Below are 22,625 nucleotides of genomic sequence, written 5' to 3'. Positions count from 1 at the left end.
TGTGGACGGGACCAGCAGGTGACTTGGTGATTAAGAGCACTGGACTCCCACATGGCCAACTGTGGTTCGAGTGCTGGACCTGGAGGCTTGCTTTCTCACCTTCCCTCTCTCTCTCTCTCTGTCTCTCACTCTCTTACTCTGTCCCTCTCTGGTCAGATTAAAAATAAATAAGGTTAAATAAAATAATTACAAAAACAAATTTTTAAAAAATTGAAAGAAAGGATGTGGCATTTGAGCTGTTCCTTGAAGGAAGGGAAGAGTTTCAGTATGGGATGGTGTAGGGGAGGGGCATTCCAAGTAGAAGAAGAGCATGAGCTAAGGCATCTTTCCAGAATAATGAATAATCCAGATTGAGTAATACACATGATTCACCTAGGTGAGTAGTAGGAAATGGAGTTAGAAGAAAGGGTCACTGATACTAGGTTAAGACATGTGTACTTCAGTTGGCAGTAAGGAGCCATTGAAAGTTTTTGAGCTGGGGGAAACGAGGTCAAAACTGTGCTATGGCAAGATTTTTCTGATGGATTGAGGGAGAGAAGGACAGTGTCTACAGTGAGGAGATAGATCAGAAAGCCATTGCTGTATCCAGGAATGCAGTGCTGAAGGCCTAAACTGGGGTGTGGAATAGAAAGGAAGTGAGTATTTTGTAGAAAATAATACATTGAAGAAACCTTTCTTCTTTCCAGGAGAGTCTCTGGGATAGGTTGGTGTGATTGCTGGGCACTGAAAGCTTTCCCCACACCCCTTTTTGTTCAGGACACACATCGACTTTGCACACTTAGTCTAGATAAGGAACAGCTAGTATTCTCCCTGGTTACAAAGTAGGAAACTGAGAAACTAAGAAAACTCAGGCCTGTCGAGTTGGCAAGTAAGAAGAAATTAGATTTTTTCAATGATCAGATTTTCAGCTCATAAAGCTTTGTTTGTAGTTCTGGTCTTGCTGTAGAAAAGGACTGGTTTTAGAGAAATAAAAAAAAAAATTGCTCCCCTATTCCAGTTGCTAAAATATCTCCTATCCTTGCCCTTCGGATAGCTGTGGAAAGAGAAGGGAGGTTGAAGTGCCTGCTCTGTGTCCGGCATTGTGTGGTAAAGCTGCTCTCTGGACTCTGGACTTGTACGTGCTGATGATTGTCCTGTAAGTGAACCCTTCAGCTAGAGTCCCTGGGTTCCCTCCTTCTGGTCTAATGCTTTCCTCACTTACCTCTTCTTCCATCTGCATACGTGAGAATCAGATTATCCTGCTTCTGCCACTGCAGTGCCAGTCACCTTGGAAACGGGCAGCAGCTGCTCATGTGGCTAAGTTCTAGCAAGGGTGGAACTTGGGCAAGCTCTGACCACGTGGGATACTCTGGCACTAGGAAGACCCTCCCTTCCTCTTTCTCTGCAACCATCTCAGCAAGGAAAGGCCCGAACCCAGTTTTTTAGACCCACTTCAGTTCTCATTAAATTCTGCTAATTAACAAAATAATAAATGTTAAAGCTATCATGAGAGATTCTGTTGTCTTCTCTACTATATCTTGCTGCCTTCTGTCTTGGATCTCGGATCTGTCCCCGATGCCTGCACAAAGGCATGGTGACTTCCCCACATAGACTTTTAGAAACTAACATTCTGGATGGAGTACCTGAACTCCCTCCTCAGGGCACCATGGAGTCTGGAACCAGACAGACCAGATCGATATTCTTCTACTCACTACTTACCTGAACCTGTCGTCTGTAAATGGAAGAAATTCTAGCCCTTCATAAAATTGTCAAGAGAATTAAATGAAATAATCTGCGTGAACTGCTTAGGACAGCTATCGGCACATTCGGTAAATGGTCACTGTTACAGCTGTAGATTCTCTCTGCACAAGACCCTTTTGGGCCTCACGGATATGCTTATAAGAGTACTTGGAATGTTGTTTCCCCTCTAAGTCTCAAGAGGGGTAAATTTTGGAAATAAAAGGATGAAATGCTTCAGCTTAATAGTTCCCAGCCTGATTAACCACTAGAACCACCTGGAAGCTTTAGTGTACAGCTTCTTAAACCCCACTCCTGTGTTTGATTCAGAACCCTGCAGGAGGAAGGAGATGGGGATGGATTGGGGACCACTATCTGAAAAAAAAAAACCTTGTGAAGTCCTCTGAGTCATTTTGTTGATGGGCTCAGTCTGGGAACTTTTGTTTCAGGGCCTTTGTCTCTGGGATTTGATGGCTGGAGGATCTCAAGGCCCCTTCCTTCCAAGCTGTGGCAGATCTACCTTAGAAGCTGAGGCCACTTGAATAACACATCCGCCTTCCACCCCACCCCCCACCCTGCCCAGCATGGGAGAATTGACTAAACTCCAACTAATTCTGAACTGATAAGCAGGAAAGCCTGGTTTTTCTGTCATATGGGAAATTATTTGTCTCTGTGAGCTGTGTAGTGTAGATTGCAGAACTGTGTATCTGCCCAATGAGGAGAGACCAGGAGCTGAGAGACAGTCTGTTCTGTTGTGAAGTAGCCAGTGTGTCCTGACCTCCCAAAAGGAGCAGGACCGCGCGAGCCTGGGCGTGCCTCTTTGTCCCCCCTCCCAGGTCTAGTCACCGTCTCTGCTCATCTGCCTAAGCCTCTGTACAAAGCCTGCTAGCCTTAAGCTTCCTCTGTAGCTTTTGGATAAGTGGCAATTCTCAAAATCTGGTGGAGAATCTGCTTTGTGAGCTTAGAGTGTAGTGTGTGGGCAAGAGACAAACCATAGTTATTCTTAACCTGCAGGAAGAGAGAGAAAGGCAGAGAAGTGTTTTGCCTTGGACAGGTCTCTGACATGCTTGTTTATAGAAATAGCAAGCCTCTCTTACTCTGTCCCTCTCTGGTCAGATTAAAAATAAATAAGGTTAAATAAAATAATTACAAAAACAAATTTTTAAAAAATTGAAAGAAAGGATGTGGCATTTGAGCTGTTCCTTGAAGGAAGGGAAGAGTTTCAGTATGGGATGGTGTAGGGGAGGGGCATTCCAAGTAGAAGAAGAGCATGAGCTAAGGCATCTTTCCAGAATAATGAATAATCCAGATTGAGTAATACACATGATTCACCTAGGTGAGTAGTAGGAAATGGAGTTAGAAGAAAGGGTCACTGATACTAGGTTAAGACATGTGTACTTCAGTTGGCAGTAAGGAGCCATTGAAAGTTTTTGAGCTGGGGGAAACGAGGTCAAAACTGTGCTATGGCAAGATTTTTCTGATGGATTGAGGGAGAGAAGGACAGTGTCTACAGTGAGGAGATAGATCAGAAAGCCATTGCTGTATCCAGGAATGCAGTGCTGAAGGCCTAAACTGGGGTGTGGAATAGAAAGGAAGTGAGTATTTTGTAGAAAATAATACATTGAAGAAACCTTTCTTCTTTCCAGGAGAGTCTCTGGGATAGGTTGGTGTGATTGCTGGGCACTGAAAGCTTTCCCCACACCCCTTTTTGTTCAGGACACACATCGACTTTGCACACTTAGTCTAGATAAGGAACAGCTAGTATTCTCCCTGGTTACAAAGTAGGAAACTGAGAAACTAAGAAAACTCAGGCCTGTCGAGTTGGCAAGTAAGAAGAAATTAGATTTTTTCAATGATCAGATTTTCAGCTCATAAAGCTTTGTTTGTAGTTCTGGTCTTGCTGTAGAAAAGGACTGGTTTTAGAGAAATAAAAAAAAAAATTGCTCCCCTATTCCAGTTGCTAAAATATCTCCTATCCTTGCCCTTCGGATAGCTGTGGAAAGAGAAGGGAGGTTGAAGTGCCTGCTCTGTGTCCGGCATTGTGTGGTAAAGCTGCTCTCTGGACTCTGGACTTGTACGTGCTGATGATTGTCCTGTAAGTGAACCCTTCAGCTAGAGTCCCTGGGTTCCCTCCTTCTGGTCTAATGCTTTCCTCACTTACCTCTTCTTCCATCTGCATACGTGAGAATCAGATTATCCTGCTTCTGCCACTGCAGTGCCAGTCACCTTGGAAACGGGCAGCAGCTGCTCATGTGGCTAAGTTCTAGCAAGGGTGGAACTTGGGCAAGCTCTGACCACGTGGGATACTCTGGCACTAGGAAGACCCTCCCTTCCTCTTTCTCTGCAACCATCTCAGCAAGGAAAGGCCCGAACCCAGTTTTTTAGACCCACTTCAGTTCTCATTAAATTCTGCTAATTAACAAAATAATAAATGTTAAAGCTATCATGAGAGATTCTGTTGTCTTCTCTACTATATCTTGCTGCCTTCTGTCTTGGATCTCGGATCTGTCCCCGATGCCTGCACAAAGGCATGGTGACTTCCCCACATAGACTTTTAGAAACTAACATTCTGGATGGAGTACCTGAACTCCCTCCTCAGGGCACCATGGAGTCTGGAACCAGACAGACCAGATCGATATTCTTCTACTCACTACTTACCTGAACCTGTCGTCTGTAAATGGAAGAAATTCTAGCCCTTCATAAAATTGTCAAGAGAATTAAATGAAATAATCTGCGTGAACTGCTTAGGACAGCTATCGGCACATTCGGTAAATGGTCACTGTTACAGCTGTAGATTCTCTCTGCACAAGACCCTTTTGGGCCTCACGGATATGCTTATAAGAGTACTTGGAATGTTGTTTCCCCTCTAAGTCTCAAGAGGGGTAAATTTTGGAAATAAAAGGATGAAATGCTTCAGCTTAATAGTTCCCAGCCTGATTAACCACTAGAACCACCTGGAAGCCTTAGTGTACAGCTTCTTAAACCCCACTCCTGTGTTTGATTCAGAACCCTGCAGGAGGAAGGAGATGGGGATGGATTGGGGACCACTATCTGAAAAAAAAAAACCTTGTGAAGTCCTCTGAGTCATTTTGTTGATGGGCTCAGTCTGGGAACTTTTGTTTCAGGGCCTTTGTCTCTGGGATTTGATGGCTGGAGGATCTCAAGGCCCCTTCCTTCCAAGCTGTGGCAGATCTACCTTAGAAGCTGAGGCCACTTGAATAACACATCCGCCTTCCACCCCACCCCCCACCCTGCCCAGCATGGGAGAATTGACTAAACTCCAACTAATTCTGAACTGATAAGCAGGAAAGCCTGGTTTTTCTGTCATATGGGAAATTATTTGTCTCTGTGAGCTGTGTAGTGTAGATTGCAGAACTGTGTATCTGCCCAATGAGGAGAGACCAGGAGCTGAGAGACAGTCTGTTCTGTTGTGAAGTAGCCAGTGTGTCCTGACCTCCCTCTGACCAGATGGCACTTTGGACTCTAAAGGAGCAGGAACGAGCGAGCCTGGGCGTGCCTCTTTGTCCCCCCTCCCAGGTCTAGTCACCGTCTCTGCTCATCTGCCTAAGCCTCTGTACAAAGCCTGCTAGCCTTAAGCTTCCTCTGTAGCTTTTGGATAAGTGGCAATTCTCAAAATCTGGTGGAGAATCTGCTTTGTGAGCTTAGAGTGTAGTGTGTGGGCAAGAGACAAACCATAGTTATTCTTAACCTGCAGGAAGAGAGAGAAAGGCAGAGAAGTGTTTTGCCTTGGACAGGTCTCTGACATGCTTGTTTATAGAAATAGCAAGCCCCTGCTATGGCTGGAATGACTTACAAGTCAGGTATTTATAACTTATATTGAGTGGGATTGAGAAGTGGGGGAAGGGAGGCGGGGAAGAAAGAAGCAGCAGTGGCAAAACATGGCAACAAAAATAGAGATCGGTTTCCTTCAGTTGCCGGGGTTTCCTTACCAGTTTGAGATCATCCAAACCCTAGGTGACCCTGGCCTTTTGTGGTTCTGGCCTCCATCTCTAGGGAGCAGTCGCCCCCACGCCATTGCAAACTCCCTATAGAGGCCCCTTTTTTTTTCAGGAATGGTTTATACCATGAACCCAAGCAGGAAGCCCTTCCCTAGGGCTTGGCTCCACAGATCGCTCTGTCATTGGCTCATGCCTCTTCTCTAGTTCATGGACTGATCAAATCCAGAGACTTAGAGAAATAGACAAGAAAAGCTTAGAGAGCCCTGCCCAGAATTCCTGGGATTGTGTATTTAGGGGTCTGGAACTGTGTGGGACCCTGTGCTGTGCCTGTGTTGCAGATGGCTTTGACTCTGGAGTCCTTTTCTTGCCTCCTTCACTTCATTTAACACTTACATTGACCACCCCTCTTTCTGGGAACTCTTCTCTTCCCCAGCTTCCTGGTTTTCCTCCTCTTTCTTTTTACAATTACCACAAGGGATTTGCACGTGTGTGTGTGTGAGAAGAGGAGGTACAAGCACCCTTCAATGGAGCATGGTCATGCTGTAGTCCCTTCTCCTCCATTCGTCCATCCTATCAGGATTTTGAGCGCTCATGCACATGCTCCTGATGTGTTTTTTTTATTTTTATCTTTAAAAATTTTGAGAGAGAGCGAGTGAGTGAGAGCAAGCAGGAGAGCAAGAAATCACCCCCATGAGACATGGTAACACTGCAGTCCCTTCTCCTCTGTTTCTCCATATTGTTAGGACTTTGGGCATGCACGTACAAACGTCTGGTGTGTTTCTCAAAGGTCCGGGATTTTAATCAAGTGATCAGCCATGTGATAACCAGCTGATTTAATCACTAGGGCCCACCCCAGTGTATTCTTTTTTTTTTTTTAAGAATTATTTTATTTTATTTATTCATTTATTGTAATTTGACCAGAGACACACAGAGAGAAAGAGGGAAACTGAGAAAGTGAGCCACTGGGTCCAGGATTCGAACCATGGTTGGCCATGTGGGACTGTCCAGTGCCTTAACTACCATGCCACCTGCTGGTACCACCCCAGTGTATTCTTCAAGTCACTGGTCCAGGATTTGAACTATACAGTCAGCAGTGTGGATCCAGTTCCCTTAACCAGTAGGCTATGTGGCCAGCCCTTCCTTTTTTTCTTTTTACAGAATTATTTTATTTTATTTTATTTTATTTTATTTATTTACTTCATTTGACCAGAGAAGGACAGAGCGAAAGAGCAAGAGAGGGAAAGTGAGAAATCAAGCCGCCTGCCATCGGCCATGTGGGTGTCCAGCACCCTTAACCACTATGCCACTTGCTGGCCCTGCTCCTTCCTTTCTAACTAGCTGGCACCTCATCTTTCTCTATGCTCTGAAAATAGGTACTCTTTGAGGTTTGGTCCTTAGCCTCTCTCTGTCTTCTCTCTCAGTCTCATTGGACTGCCAGTGGTGCTTTTCATGTCCATGTACATAATTCTCAAAATACTTATTTCTATTCTTGACCTCTCTCCCAAGTGTTAATTACATGTTTATGTTCTAAATCGAGTGTTTTGAGGTTCCTGCTAGCTATCCTGAAATGCTTCAGATTCACCATGTCTTAGATAGATGTCATTGACTCCCGTATCCTTGACCCAGACCCAGATCTTCCTTCTGATCATGCACCGTTTCCTTTCATGGCACCACCTTGTTCTCTAACTTTGAAAATTTGAGTCTTCTGTCTTTTCCCCAAAGTTGTACAGTGCTCGGTCTTCTATTTGCTTTGTGGTTTGAATCTATCATTTCTTCTCCACTCCCACTATCTCCATGCTGGTCTAGATCCTCATTACTTCTTACCTGAACTACCCTAAGAGCCCTCTACCTAGACTTTCTGCCTGTGTGTATCTTACGTACCTCATCACCAAAACATAGCTTTGATGGTGTCCCCTGCTTGAAATTTTTCCATGGCTTCCTAGAGCCTACAGATTACTCCACTTAGTTTGGCATTCAAGGTCCCTCCTGGCCTGATTGCATTCTACCTCTCTTGACTTATTCTCCTACGCAGTCTCTGTTTTAACCATCGCTTACCTGCCCTGCTATTTCCTGCCACCAGACTTGCTCACACGGCTTCCTCTGCTGAGAATACCTTCTTTCTGTATTCCCATCTGTCAAAGCCCTATTCCACTGTGAGGCCCAGCCAATATATCATCTCACCTTCCAAGAAAGCTTCCTTGTTTCCCTGCCCTGATCCTGTTCAGAAATCATCACCCTTCTTCCTCTGAGCATTTTAGGTCTTTCTTATGACTCTCGTCATATACTGGATTGTGTTCCTCTTCCCTGATGGGTTCTGAGGGCAAAGGGCAGGCTTTGTGTATTCTTCAGCTTAGCACCTTAGCTGTAGCATCCTAGTGGCTTTCAAACTTTTATGAGAATAACCCATCTTAAGAAATATCTCACATTGTAACCCAGTACATATAAACATACTCCCGAAACAAAAGTTTCACCATTAATACTTACCCTTCCTATATACCATGCAGCCTATTTTTTGTTCTATTTATTTATTACCAACTAAGTTGATTTCAAATCCCATTATATTAGTTTACAGTCTTCAGATGAGAAAACACTGTTTTATCTAGTATGAATGAGTCATCCTATCTGTCACCTCCGCGCCACCTGTTTTTTCCATCTACTTTAATGAGAGCCAGAAGAGCACTTAAACACATGACTTTATTCTTTCATTTTCTCTTGGGAATAGGCCATTATGAAGTTGGGCCTTTATCTCATTAAAGAGAAGGATGGTTTTGCCTGCTTCTTGCTCTCAGGAGGATATAATACTGCCCTAAATAGTTCCTGCTAGGAGTGGTGTGTATCCAGCATTTGCAGTATACCTGCAGTATTTCTGCCCTCCGGGAGTCTTGCTTCAGGGGGAAGGTGACACCTTTTTTCAGGTTGGTATAGGTTTTCTTCCATCTCAGCACTCTCCACCTGCCCAGGCAGACGCTGGGTTACAATGGGTATTCTCCCTGCCCCTGGGCTGCACTTGGGATGTGAGGGGACCACTGCAGAGTACAAAGCGGAGGCTCCTGTTTTAGCTCTGAACTTTCACTGTGCCTGAAGCAGTGTTCCTAGGGCTCTGGCTGTGTCAGGGTGCCAGCTGTCTGTAGCAGTGGGTCCCCATCTGTAAACAGTGTGTATCTTCTGTGCTGTGTCATTAGCATTTGGGCCTTGAGGGTTTGGAGCTGAAGTTCTTGTTAGAACTTTGGGCCACATCATAAACTTGAGGACAGCTATCTTATAGGGATTCTTCCCTGTCTCAGTTTCTTCAAAAGATGCTTGTGACAGTAACTCTGACCCTAATGTGCTTGTTTCCTTATGTGGAATGATGCTATAGTATTCAGAAAGGGCTCTGGTTTTCAGATTGTGGCCTGAGAGCTCCTGGGGTTCCCCAGGAGTATAGGAGGGGCCCATAATTTCCTTTTCCAACTACATATCCAGATGGCTCCAAATTTTCTTTATATACTTCAGCTAGAATAACATTGCAACAGATTGAATGCAGATGCAGATATGAGAATCCAGCTGTCTTCTATTAAGCCAGACATTAAAAAATTTAATGTAAAATACATAAAATATTTAATGCAAAAAATGTAAAATAGTGTCACTCTTCTCACTAGATATTTTCAATAGAGTTACATTTAATTAAAATGTTAACATGAGCCAGCAGGTGATATAGTGGTTAAGGTGGTGGACTCGAATATGGCTGGCCATGGTTCAAGGCCCATACCCTGCAGCTTGAAAATCATGCCAGGCACGTGTGTGTGTGTGTGTGTGTGTGTGTGTGCCCAAAATTCTGAGAGTAGCCTGGAAGAAAAGGGACTGTGGCATGGCCAGTCCCCCTGGGGAGTGATTTCTCACTTTTCCTCTCTCTGTTTCTCTCTCTGTCTCTTTTTGGTGAGCATAGGAACCTATAGCAAACTTTAAAAAAGAAAATAAAAGACATGTCAGAGCATTATAGAGGTGTGCAACCTTATAAGCATTTAAGTGAGAAAGCAAAAAACATATTTTTGAGTTCTTCATACCCTTTCCTACCACATTGCTGGGTCAGCGAGTGTCAACAAGTCAGCCTGAGGATAGAGAGGATGTGAATTATATTAGTAGGAGGATACTGCATATAAAGGATTGAGCCCCACACTATGTCTTCTACCATATCTTTTCTTTCCTTTTAACATTTACTATGCAGCATTTAAGATGTTCAGTAAAGAAATGCTGAATAGAAACGTGAACAGTCAGCTTAGGAAAATAGTGTTAACCTGTGCCATCCAGCTCTGTGCTCACCCCCGACTGGACCTGGTCCTTCTGTCACAGTCAGCTTTAGATACTTTATGGAGAGAACTCTGTTAGCCTGAGATACTCCAGTTTTCCAGAACTTACTCATGTCTTTTTTTTTTTTTTTTTTTTAGGTTTTTTTTTTTTTTTTTTGAGATACTCCATTTTTCCTGGGCTTTCTCTGTTTTTTTTTTTTTTTTTTTTTAAGTTTGTTTATTTATTTATTTATTTTTTGGAGAGTTTTTTTGCTATAGGGCGCGTGTGCTCGCCAGACAGACGGAGAGAGACAGAGAAACAGAAAGCGAGAAATTGCCCCCCAGGTGGGCTGGCCACGCTGCAATTCCTTCTCCTCCATTCTCCTCTTGGGATCTTGGGCATGCACACACACGTGCCCGGCATGAGTTTCTTTTTTTTTTCTGGAGAGGTTTTTGCTATAGGGCGTGTGCGCTCGCCAGACAGACAGAGACAGAGAGACAGAAAGCGAGAAATCACCCCCAGGGGGGATGGCCACACCCCAGTCCCTTCTCCTCCATTCTCCTCTTGGGATCTTGGGCACACACACACACGTGCCTGGCGTGAGTTTAAGCCACCGGGTTCGGGACTCAAACCGTGGTCGACTATGTGGGAGTCCAGCAACATAGCCATTACGCTAACTGCTGGTCCCTACGTTTATTTATTTATTTCTTCTGAAAGAGAGAGTGATTGCACGCCTATACTTCCAACCGGGTCTCGATGCTGCAATCTGCCTCTAGCCTCAGCCAGCGCTGGATTGGTTCATGGGCCTTGTAAACCTGGGTAAAGTATTTGGATTTGAACTTGAGGGGAATGGGAAGCCATGGAAAAAGTAAAGTAATGATATGATCCCATTTATATTTTGAAAGGATCACTGTGACTTGACATGTTAAGAAAAGACTGAGGGACAAGGTCCAAAGCAGGAAAAACACTTGGGAGTCACAGACAGTCCAAGTGAGAGTTAATGGGACTTGAGCCCAGTGGTACACCATTAGCTTTCACAGGCTCTCTGAGAGGGAAAACGCTGCGTGTAAGCCCTTGCTGATTTCTGTGGGTAAGTCCTCCCGTCATGGTCATTCAGCCTACCAGTGTTGTGCTGTCCCCAAATGTGGGAAAAACTGTGCACAGTCAGCATTCATGAGCTGGTGGTGGTGCATTTGCAGGGGTGTCCAGGTTTGTCTGTTTTCCAGGGCAGGTGGACACCTACCACCTTTTGGAGGGAGAAGATCAGGAGGAGGTTATCAGAGGGAGACAGTTTATAAAGTCCATCGTGGTCAAGCCTTGCAAAATAAGCCTAGATGTTGGAGCTGTGGATTCACAGATCCTTTGAAAGTGGAGCTCAGCCTGAAACCTCCCTGCAAACAGGAAGCTGGTTTGAGTTAAGAACATAAAATAAAAACCAGCTGATGCCCCTGAATGTTTTCCCCTGCTCCTCCCCCTCCACAGAGCCAAAGGAAGCTGCCTTTTTTCCCTTTTGGATAGCTGCTTAGAAAGTCAGAAAAAGCCAAAAACCATAAATCCTTTGAAAATAGGCCAAGCTTTAAGCCCAGGCAAACTCCTGCCCATGGGGCTTTCCTAGTCCAGAGTTATGTTCACTGTTCTGAGATGAGGAGGAAAATGACTAAGGAACACAAAGGTGGCAGTGATCAGAGCTTGTCACCCAGCCCTTCCTGAAAGAGATTGTCTGTAGCAGGGTTTCCCAAACTAGAGGTTCCAGTTCTTTTATAGGTCATGAGTTGATAAATTATTATTTTTATATTAACAAATTATTATTTTTCTATTAGACAAGAATTATTATATTTTTATGTTAAAGTCTATTTATTTATTCCATGAGAGAAGGAGACAGAGAGAAACTGGGAGGTACACCCCACAGTGTCTTTAGGTCATGATCCACTTCCAGTCTTGGCCAACCTGGGTCACAGGCATGTACATGTGCCCCCTGTATGTCCAGAAAAGCTTTGGGACATGAAGTGGGGACCTTCCTATGTAGGGCCACTTATATTACTGCCATACCACCTTGTGGCTGAGTTACTTGTTTGTTTATTTAATTTGCTATAGGGTGCATGGGCTTACTGGAGAGAGACAGAGAGAGAGGGAGAGTGACATCACTCCTGGGGGAATGGCCACGCCAAAATCCCTTTTCCATTCTCTTCTCAGGATTTTCACCCTGCACATGCACGTGCCTAGTGTGTTTGTCAAACCGCCAGGCCCAGGGCTCCAACCACACAGTTGAACATGTGGGATCCAACCACCTCAACCACCATTCTATCAGCTGGCCCCAGAATTATTTTTTAATGAAAAGGAATATAATAGAAATAGAGTATATTGGACTGGCCCTATAGCTTAGTGGTTAAGGGAGTCAGATCCCAAATGGCCAACCATGGTTTGAATCTGTACTTGCCTGTTTAAAAACTATACCAGATAGTTGGGACCAGCAGTTGGCGTAATGGCTATGTCACTGGATTCCCATGTAGTAGACCGCGGTTTGAGTCCCGGACCTGGTGGCTTAAACTCACGCCAGGCATGCATGTGTGCCCAAGATCCTGAGAGGAGAAGGGTTGCAGCGTGGCCATCCCCCCTGAGGGGTGATTTCTCATTTTCTATCTCTCTGGCAAGCACACATGACCTATAGCAAAAATCTCTTAAAAACAAAACAAAAGAAAACAAGACAAAAAACTATGCCAGGCATGTGTGCATGTGTGTGTGCATGCCCCAAATCCCAACAGAGTAGAGGAGTGAATAAGAAGGGATGAGGTATGACCACACTCCATCGGGGGGTGCTTTCTCCCTCTCTCTCTCTCTCTCTCTCTGTCTCTCTTTCTCTCTCTGGCAAGCATATGCACCCTCTGGCAATAAAAAGAAAGAAAATAAAGTATATTCCATGCAATAGAATAGGTACTGTTTTATGACACTTTTACTTCAACTTTATGCACAGGCATACATATAATATGTATGTATAAACTGGGTCATGATATTAAATGTATTTTTTACTGTGAGTTGCTGTCAAAAGTTTGTTAAACGCTGATCATTAATGTCTGAGTAACCCATGTCTCCTTCCTGCTTTAGATTGCTGCTGAAAAGTCCAGGCTAGCTTCAGAATTATTTCTCTGTGGAACTGGATTATCTACCCACAAAACACCTACCCAAATTCCTGTCAGAGGGAAGGGCAGCTGAGAACCAGTAGAATTGGTCTGATTCTTTGGAACCAGTGTGAAACATAGTGGAGGGATGGAACTGATGCAAATTTGAATCCAAACAATTTGCCTTAAATCAGATTAGCTCAAAGAGAATAAGAGTCATGTAGCCCCTTAGCTCACTGTACTTGATTTTGTGACCGCTCCCATCCATCTGGGTAATGCTGGCCTCGTGCTCTCGCTCTTCTCTGCAGTTGGCAGGAGTTGCAGCAGAAATGTTCCTGAGTATCCGTCTCTCTGGGAGAGACACAGGGCCAGCACGAGGGCGTGGTGACTTGAACTGAGCATCCCCCTGGTGATTTTGTGCTCTCCAGGCAGTATCAGGTGCCTGTGTGCCAGGGGTATTAAATTGAGGAAAAGCATGGAAGGAGGCATAAGTTAGGGCAAAACAGAACCAGCAGATGGCATAATGGTTATGTCACTGGACTCTCATGGAGTCGACTGTAGTTCAAGCTCTGGACCTGGCAGCTCACCCTGGGCACATGTGTGTGCATGTCCAAAACCCCCAGAGGAGAATGGAGGAGAAGAGATTGTGGCGTGGCCATCCCCCCGAGGGATGATTTCTCACTTTCTGTCTCTCTGGCAAACACACATGCCCAATAGCAAAAAAAATAAACATATACATACACACACACAAGCCTGGGCAAACCACCAAGAATGTATGGCTAAAGTTAGTTTATTCATACAAGGTTTAGTGTCTCAGCTAGACCCATGGTAACTGTTAAGTTTGGTGCATGCCATGTGGCTGTGGGTTGGTGCCAGCACTTAAACTTGCCCAGTGTATAGACATATGTTGGAATTCCCAATCCGCATTCCTGGGAAACACAGAAAACTCTTGGGGGCCTTTCTGGGGAATAGGCTTTAACTGTAATGTCTTGGGAGACTTATTTTGGTCTCTGGCCACTACCGGGCACTTATTTCTAACTTAATTCAAACTAAAATTGTCCTCAGGGATGAGACTCTAAATAGGCCCTCTAGGAGCACCGTTTAGTGCTCTGGTTAGGACAGAGAGAGAGAAGGAAAGATCTGAAAACTGTTTATTCTCATCTTCCCATCTCTAGAAACTGACCTGGACTAGGAGTAGACCACCTTGCCCCAAGTACAAATGCCCGTTAAGTTTTTCTGGTTCACCTGACCCTCCTAGAGCCTTCAGGGCTCTCCTCAGAGTCAAAGGTTTCACAGAGAAGAGTACAGTCTAGCCTGTTTACTCAGCCGTTCTGCATTCAGAAGCTCATCTCTCCAAGTCAAGGCTAAACGAGGACATCCCTGAGGAGATAGTGCAAGGAGTCCAGAGAGTATAAGAGGTGCTCAGACTCAGAATGGCAAGCATGACCTTGTGTAGCAGGGGGTGAAGCAGAGTGACAAGCAAGAGGTTACAGGGCAATCGGAATCCCATGCAGCATCACCTGGCAGAAAGACCGAGAATTAATTTGAGGTCAATTCATTGTGGATCCCGGGGGCCGCAGGCAGTGTGGGTAACAATAGCGATGATCAGAGTGATGAATGTCTTGTGTGGCCGTATCCTCTCTGAATCTCTGAGCAGTTTTCATGTTTACCTTTCATCTCTGTGGGAGTTGTGGCTTAATAATAATAATTAGAGTACTTCAAGCATCTGTGCTTTGCAAAACACAGCATTAAGCCATGCTGCTGCCTCCTAGGCTCATAGTCTGTACAAACTGGCAGGCATGTAGGAGCTGGAGCCCTCTGATAGAGGGGCAGAACGTGATGGAATGTGAAGATCAGGGATATTATGTGTCGCCTAATTGATACCTAATGTTCTTTGGCCCTTCATAGACCAGAATGACCTTTCCTTCATGCCTGCCAAGGCACGCAGATCAGTGACCTCCCCCAAGTTTCGTAGCCCCGAGAACCCAGTCTGGAGACCCATGGCGCTGGCTTGTAAATGGTACTTCCTGAGTTGGGGGAATGCTTGGTCTTCTGTGGCCATGAGCTGTGCTTTACATTTGATTTTCTTTCCGTGGTACCAGCAGACTGAGCCCTGCTAAAAGCAGGCAATGAATACTGGCTGCTTCTCATGCCATCAAGAGGTTTGTAGCCAGATCAGAACTTGGAGAAGTCGTAGCCATTCTCTTGAGGATAGGGGCATTAGGAGAGGAGTCGGTGCTGCATGACAGGCCCAGGCCTCTTTAGCACCTCCTTCCCAAATCCACCCCAGCTATAACACATCACTTCTCTGTCTTGCTTCAACAGGTGACCTTGGAGAAGGTGCTGGGAATAACAGTGTCTGGAGGCAGAGGACTTGCCTGTGACCCCCGATCAGGTTTAGTTGCCTACCCAGCTGGGTAAGTGCCTTGGAAGAGATCTCTTTGCTTGGGAGTTTAGAGCCATGCTAGACTAGTTGGGGTGGGCAGTGGTTTTGGTATATTCAGGGTAATGTTTTGGTATATTTTTGTAAAGGAGTTATAGGGTCAGGTAAAGGTTCTTTGTTGGGTTTCACTTGCTGCTATCCTGCCTTGCTTTTTGGCAACCACCCTAGCCATTGGCCCACACAGACAGCTCACACATTACACTGCACATGGTTCCCAGCGCTATCTTCAGTAATTACTTTCTACCACTGTAAAAACAGGGACCAGCAGTTGATGTAATGGCTATATCACTGGACTCCCATGTAGTCGACCATGATTCGAGTCCCAGACTCGGTGGCATAAACTCACGCTGGCCGCTTGTGCATGCATGCCCAAGATCCCAAGAGGAGAATGGAGGAGAAGGGATTACGATGTGGCCATCCCGCCTAGGGGGTGATTCCTTGCTGTCTCTCTATCTCTCTGTCTTTCTGGCGAGTGCATGCACCCTATTTATTTTCTAAAAAAAAATAAAAACATCCTTATTGGGATGTAATTCATATACCATATAATCTACCCATTTAAAATACACAACTTAGTGGTTTTTAGTGTATTTACAGAGTTATGCATTCATCACCACAATCAATTTTAGAACTTTTCTGTCACCCCAAAAAAGAAACTATATCCATTAATAGTCACTCCACCCCCACCAAGCCCCCCCCCCACTGTGGACAACCTCTAATCTACTTCTATCTCTATAGATTTGCCTATTCTGGACACTTCATGTATATGGAATCATACAGTATTTGGCCTTTTATGACTAGCTTCTTTCTCTTAGCACGGTTTCCACATTCATCCATGTTGTAACATTTATCAGCACGCTATTCTTTCTTATGGATTCCACTATATGGATATATCACTTTCTATGTATTCATCAGTTGGTGACATCTGGGTTGTTTCTATTTTTTAGCTATTATGAGTAATACTGCTTTGAGTATTCAGCTGCCTAGTCACTTTGAGAGATGTCAATGGCATGAAGGAGAAGTGGGGGATGGCCTGGTGCTCTTCTGTCCCTTGCTGCCTTTCACTGCCCTGCTCCTACAAAGGAGAAGCCCCAACTGTAGTTTCTCCTGGTTTCTGTAGAGGTGTTTCTTTAGGAGGCTCAGAGTCCTCCTGCTTCTGGTTCTGGCAGCCTCTGTTCCTTGCTGATAAGCACAGGCACATGAAGATGAGAAAAGCCACTGCATTTCTTACCCCACCATCAGCTTGAGAATACCTAGTTCCCCAATTAATTTCCATAGCAACATTCATACTTTTTGTACCAGATACATGATTTGCTAAATTTCATCATCCCATCAAAAAAGCTACCTTTCTCAAGTACTTATTCTTGCCAAGCAATTTTTAAACACTTTACATGAATTATTTAATACCCAGAGCAACCCTGTGAGGTTGGTACTATTATCGCCCCCATATTTAAGAGAAGGAAACTGAGATGCAGTGATGTCACAGATGCATTGTGCTCGAGGTCTCATAGCTCGTGCCAGCACTAGGGTTCGAACCAAAGTCATCTGACTGCAGAGCTCCGATGCTTAAAATGGCAGGGGTGGGGGAAGATCAGACTTTCTGCTCATTTCTGGAAGCTGCTTTTCCTCTAGACTGTCTACTTGTCATATGAATGAGAAGAGCCCAATTTATGGGAAGACCTCTGCCCCTAGGTTCTGGGGTCAGTGTCTCTTCTGAGTGGCCCTTGATGTCAGGTGTCTGTGTGTGTTGGCGTGGGTGGGTGCTATGTGAGCTGCACTGGCTCTTCCTGACAGGGCTTGGGCCGGCAGCCTTCTCCCTTCCAGAAGCAAGTGGAGAAAGGACCTCTGTTGCTGGACAACCCAGTGCAGCCCGCCTCAGGGGAATTCCACTCGTGCCTGTCTGCCTGGGAAAGCCAGGTCCCTTCTTGTTGGAGGTGGGGCTGATGTAGAAGAGGCAGGAAAGGCCCGGGGTGCTGCTTGGTGCATGCTGAGCCCTGTGTCCCTGCCCCGGGGAGCAGGAGCCCTTTTCCCTGTCTCTTCCCCACACCCCAGTCATTGCACCCTTCAGGGTGTGTGCTTATGTTTATGGGCAGGTCACAGCCCACAGCATGTGCCTGGGAGTCATTACCTTTCTAGCTGGTGTGGGGAGGCTTCCCCACTGTAACCTGTAGTGGGTTTTCTGAGTGTGGCTGGCTAGGGCCAGCCCTGGTCAGTGCCCCTAGTCTGTTCCCTGACCTGCACTTTGTTCTTTGTAAATGACATCTTTCTGGGTGTTACAGTTGTGCTCTGTGCTGGAGCTCCCTGAAGTGCTTCTGGGGCAGCTGAAGACCCAAAGTCTGTGTGAGTCTAAGCAGATCTTTCGCCCTCCCTCTTTGTTTTCCTTTTCTTCCTATCTAGAAATCCTGACACTATCCCCAACCCCCCACTGTCATTCCTACTACACTTGTTGCTGTAGGAGCCAGCTCAGGTATCCTAGAAACAAGAAGAGAAACACAACTCAGAAAATTCTCCCAGAGGCCTAGAGGCAAATATCAAACCAAAACAAAGTTTTCTGAAAGGAAATGAAACAGCACAGGGAAGGAGGGTGGGGAGTGTTTGTCAGGCAGAGGTGGGTTGGGACTCCATGCTAAGAATGTGGAGTCTCTGAGCATAGGCCCCTCGTTGTAGTGGCTCTTGCATCTCTTCTCCAGAATTCTCCCTTTGCAGTTCCTTTCCCCCCAGGAAGCCCACCCCTTAGCTCTCACACTTGAAGCCACCCTACCTTAGGGTGCCAGGGTGAGCCCTAGACAGCTTCTGTGAAGGACTCAGTTTAGTTGATACCCTTAACTGAATTGGGCCTTTCTCCTGTGTGGGGTGGTGAGGGTTCAGGGGCTTGGAACCTGGCACAGCCTCTATTCCACTGTGGAGCCATCTAGCCCTGAGAATGGGCCTCTCGTGGCCCCATTGCCAGCGCGGCCTGGATGAGTACTCAGAGCAGGGTTGTTCCTTGCCCCTAGAGAGAGGAGTGTCCTAACAAAGTGGCTGGGCCAACCTTTCAGCTAAGAGACTTCTTGGTTGCTGTAGGTGGGGGGGAGGAGTGGGAAATGCAGCTCTGCGGAGAGCCCTCCATCTGCTTGACCTGGCCCATTTTGGAATTTGTGCAGAGAGCTTCAGCTTCAAGGCATTGGACGGGGTGTGAAGCCACAGGCTCTCCTGCACTGTGTCCTAGTGACATCTGAGCTGACGGAACACAGAACCACCTTCTCACTCTCCGAGGCAAGCCCCGAGTGGCCGTCTGCCAGGGAATGTGTGGGGTGGTAGAGAGACCAGTGGGCCTTTGAAGAGAGGCTGCTTGGACTTGGTGCCTGACAGAGTTATACGTAGGGGTGAATGTTGGTCCCCACTGTGGCTTTTCTTCAGGTTGCCCTGCATATCTCACCCCTTGGTTCTACCCAAAACTGTTCATGGATGCATGTACTCAAATGGTCAGCAAATACTTATTGAAAACCTGCTCTGGTCCAGGCATGGGGAACAGATAAGTGTATAAGACACAGGGTCGCTGCTTTTGTGGGGTTCAGGTGCAAGAAGGATGAGCAGACAATAAGCATGCAGAGAAATAAGTGAGCTACATATCAGAGAGTCAGCAGTGTTCCAAAAAATAAAACAGGGTAGGGCTGGTCCTGCAGCCTAGTGGGTGAGGACCCAGGATCCCACATAGCTATACCCCGGCAGTTTGAAAAACACTCTGGCACGTGTATGTGTGCGCCTCAAATCCCGACAGGGTGGAGCAATGGAAGAGAAGGGATTCCGGTGTGACCACACCGGATAAGGTGGTGCTTTCTCCCTCCCTCTGTATCTCTGCAGAGCACATATACCCTCTAGCAATTAAAAAATAATAAAATAAGGTGATAGAAAGGAGAGCAAGTGAACAGTTGTGATGCAGGGTGCTCAGGGCCGGTGGGAGGTCATAGGACCGATACCTGACTGACACGGAGGAGCCACCATGGGAGGATTTAACACCTAAGTGTTCAGGTGAGGAGACATTAAGGAAGAGAGGAGACAGCTCACGGGTTTGAGGAGCGAAGCAGTGACTGTGGTAACTAGAGTAAATGGGGTGACAAAAAGGGGCTGGACAGTGCCTTGTGAACCTGCCTGTAAGTTTTATAGCTCCCAGAGATTCACTGGGAGAAGAATGTCCAGGAGAAGAATATATCTGGAGTCCTCAGGCAGCAGAGAAGCGTGCTGAGAGCTACCCGGTAGCCGTGGGACTCAGTGTTATCAGCACCTGGTCTTTTTCCGTCCTCTGAGGAGGGGCTTACATACTTCCCCCAAACAGAGGCACCCGTGAGTCTCAATGCCTGACCTAAAGAGGTGATTTATTTGGAAGACATTAGATTCCAAGTAACTGAGGATGCCCTGGGAAACATCCTAGACTCATCTCTCAGAATAATTAAAACTGTACGATTTCCTTTTGGGACAGTCTGTAATTCCACACCTGGTTGAGGATCCTAAGGAATCCCCGATACCTAGCAAGTCCTATATGGAATACCATAGTCGGGGCTCCTATCCTGACCCCCTGGGTAGCCCTTGTTACTGGGGCACCAGGGCATCCATCAAGATGGCTGAGAGCTCTGTGTCGGTTACTTCACAGTTGTTCTCTGTGTCAGTTCTCACAGTTGTTCAGTGAGGAAGATGTAATTGTTTCTGTTTCACAGAGGATGCACAGTATGTTACAGGCAGGTCCATCTGACCCTACTGTTCTTTCTATTCTTTCATATTACGCTGGGGCAGCAGGGGGTGCTAAATGTCTCCAGGTGGGAGAACTGTGGGCCTGCCCCAGGGTCCTAGTTCACAAGTCTGCTGGGGTCGGGGGAAGTGATCCTCGGCATTTAGGATGCTGGATTTAGGATTTAGTCACTCATAACAAGTATGTATTGAGTGCCTATCTTCTAGGCTCTAGGGACTTCGAAAAATCAGACATGAATACCAGCTTCACAGAGCTGGAAATCCAGTGTGTGAAGGTAGACACCCCCCCCCCCAACAATGAATTTTATAAAATATTACAAGTTGGTGTGATTTAGTCACTCATAACAAGTATGTATTGAGTGCCTATCTTCTAGGCTCTAGGGACTTCGAAAAATCAGACATGAATACCAGCTTCACAGAGCTGGAAATCCAGTGTGTGAAGGTAGACACCCCCCCCCCCAACAAGTGAATTATATAAAATATTACAGGTTGATGTGTGCTTTGGGAAAAGCAAAAGCCATAGCAGTAAAGGGTACTGGGAACTGGGGGATGTGCAATCGCACTGATGAATAGGGCTAGAGGGTGACATTTGAGCGAAGCTTGAATGGTCTTTGCTTCTGTCAGTCACCCTCGGATTTTCCCTGATCTGGAAGAAATGTAAAGATACAGGGGCTCTGCTTAACCTCCTGTGTCCTGCTCCCTGTGTGCACTTCATTCAAAGCTCATCCCAGGGTTCACTTGGCTCTGCCTTCTGGAGGTGGGAGAGTGGTAGGAGGTGGGTCCTGCGGGGATACTGGGCTTTTGGTGACGGCAGCAGGCCCAGACCTGTGTGGGGCAGGGGAATGTTGAGGGCTTGGCCCATCCTGGGCAGTGGGCCAGTACCTGGCATTGGCGTTCCACAACGTGACTCTTACGGGCTGAGGCTGGCAGGCACTGAGATGGTGAGCAATCTCTGCACCCTTGGGTCCTGAGTTAAGGGACTCAGCCGGTTGGTTGGGCCAGGCCAACTCAGCCCAGCCCTTGTTATGTTGAGGATTTTAGCCAGCACTGCTACTGGGCAGGGTCAAGGGGCGTGGAGGTAGAGGGCCAAAGACTGATGCAAACTGCACCCCACCCTCCTCTTCCTAGCTGACTGAAGAGCTTGCTCAGAGCTTAGGAAGACCAAGGAGGCTCCTTGGTGTGTTTTAAAACATCCTCTTGAGAGGACCTCAACAAGCTGGGCACACAAGGAACTTTGGATATGGTTGGCTGGAGTATGCGTCGACTCAGTTCAGTTAGATCCACAGTCGGCTCAAGGCCTTTGCCATGTTTCGTCTGTAGCTAAGCAGAAAGGGAGGTAGCTGTAAGCAGTCAGACCAGAAGCCTTTGCTAGAGAGAGGAGCCTCTGGAGGGCCTCCTTTGTAGGAAGGTTCAGAAAAAAACAGCCCCTGAAAACCTGCCGGACTGTGCATTCATGATGGTGGCAGGCTGGGGAGGAGGGTATCATTTTTCATGAACTGAATAAATATTAAACTCTAAGTATCTAAAGGGCCAGCTGGTGGCATGGTGGTTAAAGGTGCTGGATTCACACTTGACCAACTGCGGTTCGAGTCCTGACCTGGCAGCTTGCTTTCTTACTTTCTCTCTCTCTCTCTCTCTTGCTCTCGCTCTGTTCCTTCCTGGTTAAATTAAAATAAATGAATAAAATTAAATAATTCTTTTAAAAAATGTAAGTATCTGAATCTGTGGACTCTTCACTGTAACTGCGATAATTTCACGTGCCTGTTCACCAGTGATGTGGCACCGTATTCAAAGCCATCTTGTTTTTGTCATTTAAAAAATTATATTCATGATGGGCTAGCAGGTGGTATGGTGGTTAGGGTGGCTGGATTCCACATGGCTGACTCCACGGTTAGAATCCTGGACCCTGCGGCTTGAAAAACATGCTAGGTGCATGTGCATGCATGCCCAAAATCCCGAGAGGAGAGTGGAGAAGGAATGCAGTGTGACCATTCCCCATCAGGGGTGATTTCTCATGTCTTTCTGTCTCTCTGTTTCTCTGTCTTTCTCCAGTGAGTGCACACATCCTCTAGCAAATTAAAAACAGAGAGAAGGAGAGAAAGGAGAAAAGAATAAGGAAAAAGGAACAAAGAAAGCAGAAAATGGAAAAAAGAGAAATAGGGAAAGTTAGAAAGAGCTAGAGGGGGTGATGGGACTCATGCATTCCAGGGCTGTTGGGCATATCTGGTCACATCAGAAGTCTGGGGTTCCCAGGAACATGGGCACTTTGCATATTCAAGTGGCTTGTTGAGTCTAAGATGCTAACCAGCAGTTAGCGTAATGGCTGTGTCGCTGGACTCCCACGTAGTCGACCGCGGTTCGTGTCCTGGATCCGGTGGGTTAAAACTCATGCCCGGCATGTGT

At 46.1% G+C, this 22,625-nt stretch overlaps 1 protein-coding gene across 1 annotated transcript in view; it reads left to right on the top strand.

The window, feature by feature from the left end:
• Positions 1-22,625, top strand: part of MAPKBP1 (mitogen-activated protein kinase binding protein 1) — a 60,699-nt gene that overhangs the window by 18,797 nt on the left and 19,277 nt on the right. The window contains exon 3 of the mRNA XM_006158660.3: positions 15,383-15,474. Coding sequence (XP_006158722.1) covers positions 15,383-15,474 — 92 coding nt within the window. The remainder of the gene's footprint in view (positions 1-15,382; positions 15,475-22,625) is intronic.

This window comes from Tupaia chinensis, unplaced genomic scaffold (assembly GCF_000334495.1).
Source record: "Tupaia chinensis unplaced genomic scaffold, TupChi_1.0 Scaffold000605_1, whole genome shotgun sequence".
Lineage (NCBI taxonomy): Eukaryota > Metazoa > Chordata > Mammalia > Scandentia > Tupaiidae > Tupaia > Tupaia belangeri.
The sequence above is the reverse complement of the archived record's forward strand: the minus strand, read 5'-3'. Positions and strand labels throughout refer to the sequence as shown.